The 16,077-nt window shown below is 35.9% G+C and overlaps 1 protein-coding gene across 2 annotated transcripts in view; it reads right to left on the bottom strand.

Moving 5' to 3' along the window:
- Window positions 1-16,077, bottom strand: part of L3MBTL3 (L3MBTL histone methyl-lysine binding protein 3) — a 134,555-nt gene that overhangs the window by 67,622 nt on the left and 50,856 nt on the right. For both annotated transcript variants that reach the window (XM_032158933.2, XM_032158953.2), the window contains 4 exons: window positions 15,484-15,635; window positions 8,002-8,078; window positions 2,618-2,703; window positions 61-171 (listed from right to left, as the gene is read on the bottom strand). In XM_032158933.2, coding sequence (XP_032014824.1) covers window positions 61-171; window positions 2,618-2,703; window positions 8,002-8,078; window positions 15,484-15,635 — 426 coding nt within the window. The remainder of the gene's footprint in view (window positions 1-60; window positions 172-2,617; window positions 2,704-8,001; window positions 8,079-15,483; window positions 15,636-16,077) is intronic.

The following is a 16,077-nucleotide window of genomic DNA, read 5'->3' as shown; positions in this document are numbered from 1 at the left end:
TTTTTGTCTAAAACATCTTATAACAAAAGACAAAGCCAACCTCCCACACAGAACACTTACTTTTACTCGGTGATCATCTGTGTCTGCCACAGTTGCTACTCTAATAAACATGGGGTTCCTTTTGTCTACGACCTCAAGCTTCATTTTTTTCTGGAATCCATGAGGAGGTTTCTGCCATAACAAAAAATTTTACAGAGTGAGATAAAGAGGAAGAGAAGGTAAACTTGATGTTCCAAAGAAGAAGGAGGAGGAAAAGCTGGCCGGGCATGGTGGCTCATGCCTGTAATCCCAGCACTTTGGAAGGCTGAGGTGGGTGGATCACTTGAGGCCAGGAGTTTGAGACCAGCCTGGCCAACATGGCTGAACCCTGTCTCTATTAAAAATACAAAAAGTAGCCAGGCATGGTGGCATGCACCTGTAATCCCAGCTACTCGGGAGGCTGAGGCACAAGAATTGCTTTAGCCCAGGAGGTGGAGGTTACAGTGAGCTGAGATTGTGCCACTGCACTCCAGCCTGGGCAACAGAGGGAGACTGTCTCAAAAAATAAAAACTAAAAAAAGAAATAGCTGAGCTATTTAGAGAATGATGTCATAAAAGAAGACAGAAAAATTTTAAATGGTTAGAACTTGCTGTCATTTTTTAAATAAAGAAAGAAAATAAGAGAACCAGCCTTTCAAACTCTCAACTTCCCAGAGTAGCTCTGAACTTCACCCTGTCTGTCAAAAAATTCCAACACAGATGCACGAGCAAGGAAAATAGCAAAGCAAAATTCAAAATACTGTAGTTATTTGATTACTCAGACGGAAGACAAGAAAATTTTCTTATTAGTTGGAGGTGTACTGGCAAAAATCAACAAGCATAAAATTTATTTTTAAATAGAGAGAGGAAGAATATTAAAGTGGCTGAGATGAGACACCAAAATTAGAAGTGGTAATGGAGGCAAAAAGCAGAAGATATCTTTAAAACAGAAAATTAGCAATCAAACATAAAAGATAGAACCAGGAATGGGTTGGGTGAATCGACAGCTACCTACGCCTCAGTACTCAGCAGAAACTTACAAGCCTCTGAAAAACTCACAGTGGAAGATAAGGTGATTGTTTGGCATGATGTTAGGCAAATTAGTTAATTTTCTGAGCTTCAGGTCCCTCTTCTGTAAAATGGGTATAAGAAAAGTGTTGCTGGGCAGGACGCAGTGGCTCATGCCTGTAATCCAGCACTTTGGGAGGCCGAGGTGGGTGGATTGCTTGAGCTCAGGAGTTTGAGACCAGCCCAGGAAACATAGCAAAACCTCTTCTCTACAAAAAATACAAAAATTAGCCCAGCATGGTGGCATGTGCCTGTAGTCCCAACTACTCAGGAAGCTGAGGTGGGAGGATCACTTAAGCCCGGGAGGCGGAGATTGCAGTGAGACAAGATGAGAGCATGGCACTGCACTCAAGCCTGGGCAACAGAGCAAGACCCTGACTCAACCAACAAAAAAAGGGTTGCCATGAAAATTAAGTATGTTATATAAATAACACAGAGCAGTCAATGCAAGACACCTAAAAGACCAAACTAGAGAAATCTGTTTTCTCTCTGTTATGACACTAGATATGTAGGCTGATCCTAATGTAATTTTATTCGTTTAAAGTGAAGTGTAATGCAGCTCTGCTTCGCATTAGACAAGAGTTTAAAGTTAAAGGGGGGGGAGATAAAAATTCATAAATATGGCATAACTCTAAACAGTTTTCTTTTTTAAATCTTCAACTTACTATCAGATGAAATCACACACATTTTTTGATATAGTTTCTCTTCATGCCTTATGGTTTTGCTCTTAAATTTTTTTTATGTTCTTTCTTCTAAATTTGGACCTATACCTAATAATTAATTCTAACATTAAAAATCCTAGCAATTTATACATAAAAGGATCTCTTAAAGAAAATTATTTATCATAAGCTAATCATGACATATTTTAAAAAATAAATATTTGATATATTTTTCTTCTGTTAAATTCATGAGAAATCTAAATTATAAAGCAAGCTATTTGAGATGAAAAAATGAGAAATATATTTCACTTCTTATTTCTTCCTTGCATAGAAATGAGGTTCATTTGAATCTTAATACTTTATATGCAAGAAGCAATGACCCTGGGTTAGAAAGATACTGTAATAAAAGCAGATGATCTTGCATTTTGGTAATTAAACATGCTGATTTATAGCAATAAAATAAAAAAACCCAGCATCTCAGCTTGCCATAAACAAATCCAAATCAATTATCCAATAGTTTTTATTGAAAAATATTTTCATGATATGTTCTGGTCTTTTAGAATATCTAGCTAAAAAAGACAGAAGTTTGCTTTAAGATTTCAACAACTGGCCCCACATGCTATCAAATCAAGTAGAATTATTTTCCAAGGAGACTTTAAAATCCAAAATCAAAGCATTTTTTTGGATGACAACAACAAAAATCCCAATAACAATTTTGACTTTAAAAATTGTAAAAATTCGAAAACATCTTATTTGGTGCTCTATTTTTTTCTCATTCCTATTCTAGTTTACTAATACCATCTTGTTCTGTTCTTAAATTTCAATAAATAAATGATCTCATCCACGCAAATTAATAAAATGTATCATCTTACCACTTTGAAAGCTCTTGCAGGAGCAGGTAAAGAATTGGTTTCTTCTAAGTATTTATCCCAAGAAAAATGTTTCACATTTGGATAACCTAAGAAAGAAGAATGTAAATCCTATGAGGTTTAACCAAAATGATAGCAAGAGTAACAAACTGTCCAACAAAAATTATAAAATATTATAATCTAGAAAATAATGTTCATATATACATGACAACTTTACTCACACATTCAGAGCTATTAGTAATAATGAAATTGTTTTCATCTTGATCATTATTTTTCTATTACTTTTAAAATGAAAATTTTATAGATAGAATTTATATTTTCAGATAAGGATAGTCTTTTTTTTTATTATACTTTAAGTTTTAGGGTACATGTGCACAATGTGCAGGTTTGTTACATATGTATCCATGTGCCATGTTGGTTTGCTGCACCCATTAACTCGTCATTTAGCATTAGGTATATCTCCTAACGCTGTCCCTCCCCAACCCCCCACCCCACAACAGTCCCCGGAGTGTGATGTTCCCCTTCCTGTGTCCATGAGTTCTCATTGTTCAGTTCCCACCTATGAGTGAGAACACGCGGTGTTTGGTTTTTAGTCCTTGCGATAGTTTACTGAGAATGATGGTTTCCAGTTTTATCCATGTCCCTAAGGATAGTCTTACAAGACAGACACACAAATACCCTTTAGCAATTTTGTTTCTATGAATCTAGAAAAATCTGACATATGTAATAAAGGCAACACACAATTGTTTATAAATGTGAAAATTAAGTAAGTTAAATGACCTTCAATATACAAATGTGCAAAAAAAAAGTACATAAGCAGAAAGTACTTATTAAAAAGAACATGGTAGATTTATATATATTAATATGTGAACAATTCCAGATATAACTTCATATTGTTATTTCCAACAAACACACACAAATGATGTAACATTATTAATAGAATGTGTAAAAATATCTTCTCCTTCCTCCTGCCCTCTTTTGTTCCTTCCAGGGCCCCAAATCCATTAGGTAGGCATGAGCAGGAATAAACAGTGGCCCAGTGTGGTGGGAAATTAGCCACATAAAGGGGACTGAGAAAAGCAGCAAATATATCGGAGATAATGTTGAGGGAAACTAGAATGAAGCTGATGTGTTGGATTTGAACTGGAACTAATGGTATAAATTCAGTTTTCAATATATAAACAGATACAGAAATAGACATATACATTTTTTATATATTTATACACATGTATTTCCAAGCTATATCAGCTGAAAGGCCTGAAAAAAACATCAACATTCTTGTAGTAAATAAGCACACTTCGTGTTCAGATCTTAGTTTCTAAATATCATTCTCTACGAAAAAGAAGCATGGAACCTTGAAGAAATGGGTGACTCTAGGGTGGGGTCAGGGAAAGTATGAGATAAGCCTAGCTGTGCCAGAAAATAAGAAGTTCTCAAAAAATGATAAGAATATTTCAAAAGGACATTGAAATGTGTCTAAAGGGGCTACAACTGGTTAATATCTGAGAAAATCTGAATATGAAGATAAATAATGCTAGCAATCGATTATAACTCACTGATAAAAATAGTAATCTAGGGGTCTACACTGATATAGATAAATTGAACAAATAAATAGGAAGATGGGAAAAGCTATTCTTTGCAGGAAAATATCAACTAATTTTGTATAAGGAATGATGGAATAAGAAAATTATAGTTTAGCACTGTCAGAATAATATAATTCACGCTAGAAATGTCAACAGATGCTAAAACTAACAAATGACGTTGGGACGAGATACACAGTCTCAAAGTACCTCTCCAGAAAATGTATCTCTCCAGAAAATACTTATTAGTTACAGAGAAAAAATAACTCCATTAGTGGACAAACCTAGCAAACACCATCTTGATCCATCAGTGGTAAAAGCGAACCAGTAAAGAGACAGACTGACATCATGAGCCACCTGAGAGAAGGCAATGAGAACACAGCACTGTGTCTATGATATTCCTGCCAAAAATGCACAGCCTTCGTATGATCATGAGGAAATACCAATCCTACTCAAATTAAGTAACAATCTACAAAATGACAGATCTGTAATACTCAAACTTATTAAGGTCATAAAAGTCAAGGAGAGCCTAATTAATAGAAGCTGGACGGATCTGACAACTGAGATCCTTTTGCTAGGAATGACATCACTAGCACAACTGGCAAACTTGACTGGGTCTCTGAGTCAGGGGTATAGATGAGTTTTGCACTGTTATTGAAACCTTTCTGTACATTCAAAATTGTTTCAAAATAAAATGGTTAAAGAGTAAATATGCAGCCGGGCACAGTGGCTCATGCCTGTAATCCCAGCATTTTGGGAGGCTGCAGCAGGTGGATCACAAGGTCAGGAGACTGAGATCATCATGGCTAACACGGTGAAACCCCGTCTCTACTAAAAAATACAAAAATAAATAAATAAATAGAAATAGCCAGGTGTGGTAGCACGTGCCTGTAGTCCCAGCTACTCAGGAGGCTGAGGCAGGAGAATCACTTGAACTCAGGAGGTGGAGTTTACAGTGAGCCGAGACTGTACCACTGCACTCCCACCTGGGCAACAGAGTGAGACTCCGTCTCAAAAAAAAAAAAACAGAGTTAATATGCAAACATAGTTCTCTGTATACATTTTACGACATTTTTAAGGAACACACATCTTGCACAATTTAAACAATTTAAATCAGAACATTCTACTAAATGAAACTGAGGTGTATGCATGCATGTGTGTGAATTCACATAGGCAAAAATGCTTTCCTGGAAACACATAAGGACAAACCATTAAAATATTAATAGAGATAACTGCAGTTCACTCTAAACTTTAAAAACAAGCATGTATTACTGTATAATTTGGAAAATTCAAAATAAAAATAATTTTAAAAGGCATGAAGATTTTAATTTCCGAAAAGAACAATAAAGAGAGGCTGCGTGTTTAGAAAGAACGGAAACGTGGTGGTGGCCTACAGGGCAGGTCAGCGGATGGAGAAATCTGTGAAGTACCAGGGGGTGAAGGAAGCAGCTGCTTAGGAAGCCCAGTGATTAGAATCCTTCTTTTCAGACAGATCAGAGATGACCCAGGAATTTGCCCTTAGAGAAAACAGATGAGAGAAAGGGTGTCTTTTTTGTTATGGGGCAAAGACTAGCATCAGCACATGCCCAATAAACCAGTCTCACAATTTGGCAGTTTTGTTTGTTCATTTTTGCATTTTTTAATAGTGGCAAAATATACATAACATAAAATTTACCATTTTTACTATTTTAATGGCATTATATATATTCATAGTGTTGTGTATTTGGCATTTTCACATTCAATTTTGAATTTTAAAAATGTGTCAAAAAGCTATTTTTTTTCTCTTCGACTGAATTATAAATATCCAGGAAAGGAGATAGATGGCTTGGTTCTTTGCCTCATGTTAAGAAGTTGGCAATAACGCCTTACACCACGTCTTCCAGGGTATATAACCAGGAACCCTTTGTTGTTCACTGGTTCATTGTTAATTAATCAGATCTCTGATCATGACCAAAAATGGTGGTACGGAAAGAAGGACTGATAACAAACTAGGGAATCTAAAAGGATCCTCACAGCATTTTAGATGGTGATAGTGGCAAAGAAGCAACTTTGGCAATCACTGGCCACTATTATTTTGTAAGCCACAGGACAGACAAAGGAAGGCAGAATACAAGAAATCTTCCAGGCAGCACTACATTTGGGGCCATGAAACCACTAATATCTTTTTTTTTTTTTCTTTTTTTCTTGAAACACTGTCTTGCTCTGTTGCCCAGGCTGGAGTGCAGTGGCATAATCATAGCTGGCTGACTGCAGCCTCAAACTCCTGGGCTCAAGCAATCCTCCTGCCTCAGTCTCACAAACAGCAGGGACTATAGGTGCATGCCACCTCACCTGGCTGACCTAAAATTTTTTTACAGAGACAGGGTCTCACTATGTCACCCAGGCAGGTCTTGAACTCCTGGGCTCAAGTGATCCTCCCGCCTTAGCCTCCCAAAGTCCTGAGATTACAGGCGTGAGCCATAGGTGCCTGGCCAATACTTTGCTTTAACCCTTCATGATTTGTATCAATGCTGTTTCACTGTCAAAATAGTACTGTAAATTAGTCAAGACAGAGGCTTTCCTCCCTTTATATATGAGAAAACTCGGGGAGTGGATAGGACTTGACTTGCCTATTACAGGAATGATTGGTCCTCCTGAGTGAGTAAATGATCAGACACTCTAAGTGAGACACTGTATCAAGGAACTGGAGACAAACTTAAAAATGAAACCAGCTGTTCCAATAGAATTTGAAGCTCTCCAATCTTGCAGCTTACATGCTGCAGGCTACATTCGAAAACAGCTCCTAGTAAACCCAGGACTCATCCTCTCTCTGTAATAAAGGCAATCTTCATTACTCCTGTAAGTGTCCACTAAGCAACTGTCTACTGCGCAGGGATGCTTTCTGTTTGATGATCCTGTCTTTTCATACCAAAAGTGGCCATGGCCCCTTAAGTAGTGATGTACTCAGAAATACACTGTCTTGATTATGAAGAAGCCACAGAATCTGTTCTTTAGCACATAAAAGAAACTCAAAATGATATAAAACAAGGACACTATTTATCGGCAGTTACACTGTTCCCCGTTAAAGAGACAGCAAATGAGCTGAGAAGGCTCTATGGACAGAGGCAGACAGCAGAAGCGCCTGAAAACTTCACAGAACACAGAGGCACCACTAGCATGAAGGTGCAAAATCTATTTTGGAACCAGGAATCACGACGGAAAAAGGAAAAGTGAGCGTGTGAGTTCTAAACTAAGTAAAAAAATCTAAAGCCTCAATTTCTCACTTAAATGTGAACACCGTGCTTCTGTGAGGACTGACGCTGACATGAAGTCTGTTCTCCAGTCCACACACAAATGCTGTCCCTCTTACCCATTTTTCTGGACTTGTTCAGCCTTAGACAATTTGCTTCTATGGTTAGACAATATATTTAAATATATACTAATATAAAGTCTAGAAATGAATTTCAAGTTGAGAAGTGAAAGATCTTTTAAAACAGAACTTTTTTTTTGTTTCCAAGAGACAAAATTTGAGACTCTGTTATGAACTAAGGCAATACTTAATATAGTTGAAAGTACATCAGGGGTGAGCAAACTAATGCCTGCAGGTCGGCTGCCTGTTTTTGTAAATAAACTGTTACTGCAACACACCCATGCACACTGGTTTACCTATTGTCTATGGCTGTTTTTGCACTACAACTGTTCTGAGTAGTGGTGACAGAAACTGCATGGTCTGCAAAGCCAAAATATTTACTATCTGGCCCTTTACAGAAAAAGTCTGCCTACTCTTGAAGTCTATGAATAGTATTAGACACATTAAAAAACACACACCTGGTGGAGTAATAAGGGTTCTTCTATGTTCTTTACACCAACCAACTGGATGAATATGTGGACTTGATGCTTCACACCTGTAAGTTACACAAATTAAAAAACTGCAGTTATCAGGATAAACTCACAAAAACTAGTAAAACAAAAAGAGAATCAGACATCAAGAACACTTTACAGAGAGTTCTATTTATTACAATCAATCTAATTTGGAAAAAAATGTTAAACCAAAGAACTTTTTAATATATTAATACCAAGTGGATTTTTATTAGATAAATATTATATGGATTTGACATCATGCAATTTTCTTTTCCCCACAAATTTTGTTATATCCTGTAACTTCAACTACAGCAAAAATGCAAACATAATATCATTAAAATTTATAATATAGATTCATTAAAATCTTGTGGAACAATAAACTTAGGCTGTATGTACATAGGCAAACTAAAATTATTTCAGCATCGCTAAGGGTAAATGTACAAAGACAGGGAGCCCAATCATCCTTAATAACCAACAAGCTATTTCTGTTACCCATTAGAATAACAGAGACCAGGTATTAAGACAAACTATTACTCTTTTCTCTACCTCTTTCTTCTGCTTTCTGTCATCTCTACTACAGTCAAGCATCTATTTTTCCAAAGCCTCTTTATCAGCATGCGTACCTGGTACATCTAATTCCTTGCTTCTAGTCACACTTTTGCTATGTTTTCCTCTTCTCAACATGCAACATGTTTCAGCCTATTAACATCATATGGAACCCGAGTGTTCTGCAGAATAGTCTGGAAGATGTTGGTCTAAAAGATGCCAAGGAGTCCAGTCAGTCTTGCTATACTAAACAGGAGGTCTGTTGAGTCTATATTGAGATCAGGAAATCTCAACACAGCCCTCTTGATGGGAAACTAGAAGGCAGAACACCAGGAAGGTAACAGTGTGGCTGGAGTTTCCAGGGAATAAGGAAGTCTTATGAAAAGTGAAACAAATAATTTTCTACAAAATGTCCTAAGTGGGTGAGATTAGCACACAGTCAACCAAGCCAAACTTTCTAAAGGTGCAGCCTCGGACAATAATACATGGTGAGTTCATGTAGCCACTACTGAATGCTGATTGTTCTCAGAACTTACTTCAGTAGAAAATACCTTTTCCTTAATACTTAAAGGCTTCTTCCTTTATTCAGTTGTTATCTCATACTGTCCCTACCACAAACTATTTTTCTTACCATTATTTTAGGAATATGAAAAAAAAACAAGCACTGCTAGGTCAATGCCAAGTTCATGCTGCAATCACTATATTTTTTACAATACATATTTTCATAAAAGATATTTTAATACACAATTCATTAAGATGCACTTTTATAAATTATACAAACAAGGCTATGGAGCTCTACTTCCAGATATCCTAGTGTTTTCCTAAAAAAATCATTTTGGTTATGGATTATTACTAATATCTTACTGCCTTCATTTTAGGGAAGGATGTTAATTCATAGAGAGCATCATAAAAAATGAAAAAATAACAAATATATAATATTTGTTTAATTTTTCCTTCTCAATCTAACGGAATTTAGAAAGTAGTTTTTATAATTATCTGCCGGACTCACAGTGTTTATTTTAAAGTAGAAACACTGAACATTACTCTTTTGATTTTACTGGATATATAAATTGCAATTAAGGAAAATACTGTGGTCTCTTAATGGTCACTCATTCTTGTACTATCTGAATCTAATATAAAGTTTAAATAATATCTAGATATTGATCAAAGTCACCACTTAAAACAAAGAAGCTGTCTCAATAGAGAAGATAAAAATATTACTGTTTTTATCTATTTTACTTATATTTTCTTAATAAGCAAACAACACTTCACTCAAAAGTTGGAAGGCTGTGATAGCCTTTCTGCTACTACTGTAAAACAAGTCATCTCTTAGTCCCATCTAGTGTTCAAAAGTAGAAATGTAACTGAAAAGAAATACGAAGAACAACTAAAGGTAAAAAGTATGACAAAACATTGATTGCTGTACTCTTCCTTTCTTTTGGGTTTTTATGTATATCATGAAAGAAGTCTCCATTTCAAATTTTTGAAGTACATTTCACGTATAAGTGCAAATTATTCATAATGACTGCTAAGACCCAATGAGACTCAGACAGTAAATTCTAAAAGGACCAGAAACCAAAGAAATAACTTGTTTTAAAAAAAAAAATCCATGCTTATGATACAAGGATAAAGTTAGGAGACATGAAGATCCTCATTTTATGGAAATCAAAGAGGGTAAGTGATTTCACCAAGCACTTGGGTAGAAAAGAAAGGGATTCTGGTTTTGTCAGTCACAGCCAAAAGTTAAACAAAAACTAATGCACACATGCTGGGCTCTGCAGTTTCAGGCAGAGTCAAAGGAGAACATTGCAAGACGCTTACTTATGGAAAACATCAAAGTCTCTCCACTAAGCAAGAGTGGTTTCGATTATTTGAAGAAATACAGGACACTTGGCTTCTCCACTGCCTATAACCCAGAGCATGATGACTCTGCCAACTTATTACCCAGTACCCAACTCTCCTGGCTCCCCTTATATGTGAACTCTTCAGGGCCTCCATTACTCTGCACTTTACTACTAAACCCCAAACCTCATCAGCCTGAGTCATCAAGTGATCCTTTCCATCCCTAATTGATGTCCAATTCTATTACCCACAGTAGCTGTTTGAAATATTATTAATTTGCTTCAAGCTTAAAATCTTTCATTAACACAACGAATACCTGGAAGAGATAAAGGTGATAGCATCTCATCACCCTCGTATCAAATTTTCCTTTTACTTCTTCCTTTTCTCCAGGCTGAGTGAAAAGAAAGTTTATTTCTTCCTGAGGCTAGCTGCTCCTAAACTTGGTGCCACCAATATTACCCATAGTTTCAGAAATCTCCACTCTCTCCCTCCACAGTGGCTTCCTGCCTTCTGCCTAAAAACCAAGCTCAAAAATGCTCATGGTGCAGGGAACCCTCCTCAGAAGTCAACTTCCTCTTAAGCAATAATCCATTTGCCTTCAGTACTAAACTTCTCTGCTTAATATCCCTTATCGCTCTTCAACCTTTTGCAAATCAGTTTCTGTTCCTAAAACTCTTACTTTAATCCCCACGACACCTGATGGGACAGGTATTATTAATCCCTTTCAGAAGACAACTAAAGTTTAGAAGTGTTACATAATGCACTGAATAAACTGGCTGCCATTACCCAAACACATCCTACCCCTGGGCCAAAACACAAGCAAGTGCTTTCCTTAGCCAAGAATATTCCATCCCAATCTCTAAGTACCTATTCCTTCTTGGTCTAGCTCAAATCCCCATGTCCTCTAAGAAGCCCTCCCTAAGAGCCCTCCAGTGAGCTTGAGTCAGTCCTTCCCTCCAAGTGCCATCACCCCCCCAAGTGGTTGGTTCTAAAAATTAAGCACTAACCACCATCTAGCCCTGAAGCCAAGACAGTGGTGTTTAGTTTCTCTCCTTCCCCAGACCGTGAGCCCCTCAGAGCTGAAGTTCAGAACAGCCCAGGTTCCATTCATCTCCACGGCCTTCCCATCACCACCACCAACCAGTGCTTCCCAACTTTAACCAAATAGTGACAAGCCTATTAACTGACACTGCTCTAAGAAACTGACAACTTTTCAACATGATTTTAGGGAGACACATAAAATTACTATTGCTCTTAATCTGTAAATGTAAAAGAGATTCATCTCTAAAAAAAAAAGTTTACCCTACACTTACAGGCAATCGGGAAAAGGCCACTGCTATATTTGTTCTAATTCACTAACAACCTTTTTCTTTTTCATAGATCTTTTCGTTGCTAATTTTTGCCCTGACTCCACCGGGACACCAAAGTACAATGGAATCAAAAATGGCTGAAGCTGCAACCTCATTCATTTCGGCCTTCTACTAAACAATGGGCCAAATCCTGTTGTCAATCCTTCCTGGATCCCAAAAGATAAGGGTACATGAAAACAACATTTTTTAAAAGAAAGTTTCCTTCCTAGTGCTTGGAAGAAAAGAGATGACTGTTCTCTTTGTGTTCTGCCCTAGAGCCCAACCTTCAGGCAGATAATCAGGAAAGAGGCTACAGTGGTGGGAGGGCAGCTTGGTAACCTGGAGGTACCCTCCCCGTGGTACTGACCTACCTTCCTGGGTCCCTAAAGTCCTTTCTAGTGCCAATATTCTATTATATCTAGGATTATTCCTAAATCTAACAACTGTCAAGGAGATAGAATCGAACAGCTACCAACTATCAGTAACAAAAGCACAGAAGAAACCCAGAGGTGAAGCCATTTTTATTCTAATATATGCTATTTTCCTTTTATAGAAAACTACTTTTTCAATCCTACATAAATTTTTATCATGTTCCTCTTAGGAAGTTAGAAATGTTGTATTGCAAATAAACATGTAGTAACACAAATGCATACAGACACATATATGTTTTCAAATTCCCACTAATGTAAAAAAGAGATATAGAATTACTATTCAGTTCAAAGCAAAAAATATCTCATTTCCAAACTATTTTAAATTGGGAAAGGCAATCCAATCTGTAACCTCAATTACATAGCTAAGTAATTTATGCAGATAAAAACCATTCCAAAATTCAAAGATCAAAGAGCATAATATTTAGTAAAAGTAGAGAAATTCCAGAGCACTTAAGCAATTTCCACTGTGCCTTAACTGCATGTTGAGGACGAAAACACACTGTTTTCGTTTTCAGACAATTAACAAAATATGATTTCATGTCAGTAGCTGGAAGTCTAAGTAATCCTCAAAGTACATTCCATCCTAAAAATAATTAGTTCGTGCTCATAAAAGCACAAAACTCGAGTTAAAAGAGATCAATTTTTTTCTTTTCTTTGTATTTTTAGAACCCAGGATCTTTTTAGAATCCAGGATCTTTTTTAGAACCCAGGATCCTTCCTGTTTGTTCCCTAGACATTTGGCATCGAAAAATGAATGTGGCGAATTCTTCTAGACTCTCCCCTTACTTTTTTTCCACAAGAATGTTTTCAAAGGCAACGTATCTTACGTCAAATCAGCAACTTATACCTTTAAAACACTGTAATACTTAAGAGACCACAAAAATAAACTGACATTCACCTATTTTGTTTAAATCAGGCAAAAGCTTTAAAAAAAATCCTCCCCAAATAAACCATAACTTTAAAAACAAAATATTCTCATTTCCACAGATTCTAGTCATTGTTTCAGCATTATTTATTAAGAAAAGGCCTGGAGCCCAGTTATCGCCCCAGTAGTGCCATCATCATAGCCCACCAAGCACAGAAGGAGACAAACAGGTTTGATTCAGGACAGATTTAGACTGTTTCCAAAGTTAAAGTTTTCTCATCCACTCACCCATTCAAAATATGTATAGAAAATCTTTATTGTTTTTGAAATTTTTATGTAGAATCAGGGGTCTTGCTATGTTGACCAGGCTGGTCTCAAACTCCTGGGTTCAAGTGATCTCCCACTTTGGCCTCCTAAATTACTGGGATTACAGGCATAAGCCACCGTGCAGGCCCGACAATTTTAAGTAAAACAAAAACCACCAATTTACAGTAAATAGGAGGAGCAGAAGAACACAGTAAATAAGATGAGGTTTCAATCAGCAAATCAAACTATGAGACTCAACAGTACAAACAACTTGGTGTCTTTAACAAAAGCTACAATCAACGAGGAAGAAAGGAGAGGAATAGGTATCTGTAAATTAAATGAGGTCAAGCAAGGCAATCACAAAGTGTACACCTTATTGGACCTAAAACCATCAAGCTAAAAATTAACAAAAATCCCACTAAAACAATAGGGAGAAATATTTAAGTATGTTAGTAATATCATAGTTATTATTATTTTTTAAAAAATAAAAATAATTCCTCTCTTTAGAAGATATATACTGAAATGCTCTGATATCTGTCACTGATTTCAAAACAATCCCAGAGTTGGGATTTTAGGAGTAGGAATACAAAGGCAACATACTGGATATAAGTCGGTAATTGTTGGTGCTGAGTAAAGGCTGCAGTAGGGCTGCTCTATTATTCTACTTTTGTATATGTTAGAAATTGACTGTATTTCAATGAAAAACTTCTATTATAAACTGAATATAAAGATGTCCTATAAGGAAAAATTATGCTCTGCAGAAAAAAGCTGGGGAAAACAAAATATTCAAAAGCACAGTCATGCCTTGGTATCAGCAGGAGATGGTTCCAGAAGCCCCTTTGGACACCAATATCTAAGGATGCTCAAGTCCCTTTTATAAAATGGCATAGTAATTGCATATAACCTACAAACATCTTTCTGTTTACTTTATCTCCCTTATACTTTAAATCATTTCTAGATTACTGATAATACCTAATACAATGTAAACGCTATGTATTTACACAGCATTTATACAATTATTTACGTAGTTACACTACGTAAATAATTGTTATACTGTGTATTTGTATTATTTTTATTATTGTATTGCTATTTTTCTTTTTTTCATATTTTTGATCTGCGGTTGGTTGAATCCATGGATGTGAAACCCACAGATGCAGAAGGCCAACTGTACTTGGGTCTATGTAATCTAATCATGAAACTAACTGTCTACATTTTAAAAAAATTCTGCAAAAAGCGTAGGTAACATATAATAGAAAGCATTTTAAAAATATGAATAGTAAATGAATTTCAACATCTTTTTTAAAACAATGCAAGTAAAACTGATGAGTATCTAAGAATTCCATCTGAGAAGTAACGGAAATTATCGATGGGTCTACTGAATGTTTAAATATATGGATACTGAAAAATAAGGTCAAAAAGCAAACCTCCCTGACATTTAGCAATATTTATGTAAGTTAATATTAACTTATCCTACAACACAAGTCATATTTTATAAAGATATCTGTTACTTCTCTAAAATGTTCTCAATTCAAGCATACTCTAGAAGGAACTAAACACTTTAGAAATGCCTTTTACCAGGAAACTGAATTACAGCAATCAATGAACATGAATTTGGTATGAAAAATCCTTATTTCAACTGTTTAATCAAAATATAATGGCTTTATTATAATTATTTTATAATTACATAATTGTAAAATATGTTGCTTTTACAACTTTGTGCAAGATATCTAAAAACTGCAAGGATTAAAAATAATATTCTTCAATATATTTTGTAATCAGCTATTACGAATATTTAAATTAGCCGGTGGGCATGAAAATAAGAAGGGAAGATTAAAATACGTGTGAACATATGTTGGGAATGTGGAGTGTGCAGACTGCACTTTCATAGTAGGAAGTCAACTAAAATACCAATCATAAAGCAGAATTAAAGGATGTTATTTAAAATATATCCCATATGGAACAGGTAAAAAATTAAAAATCTGTAATAGGAAAAAGTGGGGCAGAACACTGGTTTTTTTTGTTATAAGCATTGCACTATTACTGTTTTTAAACCATTTACTTGGATAAACATTAAATTTTTAAAAGCACACAACAACGGAAAATGTCTCACCAATAGTCATAGCTCTCATCCCAGTTGTCAAAATGTACCAGGAAACGATTGTCCACCATATCTGTTACCGTAGCAACACAGATGAATGAGGGATTCTTTTTGTCTACTGCCTCAAGCTTCATACCAACTCGAAAGCCCGATGGGATCACTGTCTATGGAAACACACAGATTTAATTAGAGATAAGCACACACTTAACAACCGTAAGACCTGCACACTTTCTGCACCTCCTGCTCAAAGGCCCAGCATCCACTGCTGTCTTCACATAATTTAAAAATCTGCAGTTTCACAGCAGGGTCGCTTTCCAACAAGCAGCAATAAAAAAAAAAAAAAAAAAAAAAAAAGTCCTACTGCCACACCCAATTAGCTATCTGAGCCTCAAAACGAAAATATCCATCACCTCACAGAATTTAAAATAATTAATTTTAACATGTGTTTTGATGCCTTAATTAGAAAACTATAATAGGTAGGCAAGTTTTATTCACCATATAGTTCACATTTTGTCCTTCTTTTCTTGATTACAGACTTAACAATGAAAATTATTCACACAAAATATGCACTTAATCAAGTTAAAAATGTGCATGAGTCAGTACAAA

The sequence above is a fragment of the Hylobates moloch genome, unplaced genomic scaffold, assembly GCF_009828535.3.
Source record: "Hylobates moloch isolate HMO894 unplaced genomic scaffold, HMol_V3 SCAFFOLD_2, whole genome shotgun sequence".
NCBI lineage: Eukaryota > Metazoa > Chordata > Mammalia > Primates > Hylobatidae > Hylobates > Hylobates moloch.
The sequence above is the reverse complement of the archived record's forward strand: the minus strand, read 5'-3'. Positions and strand labels throughout refer to the sequence as shown.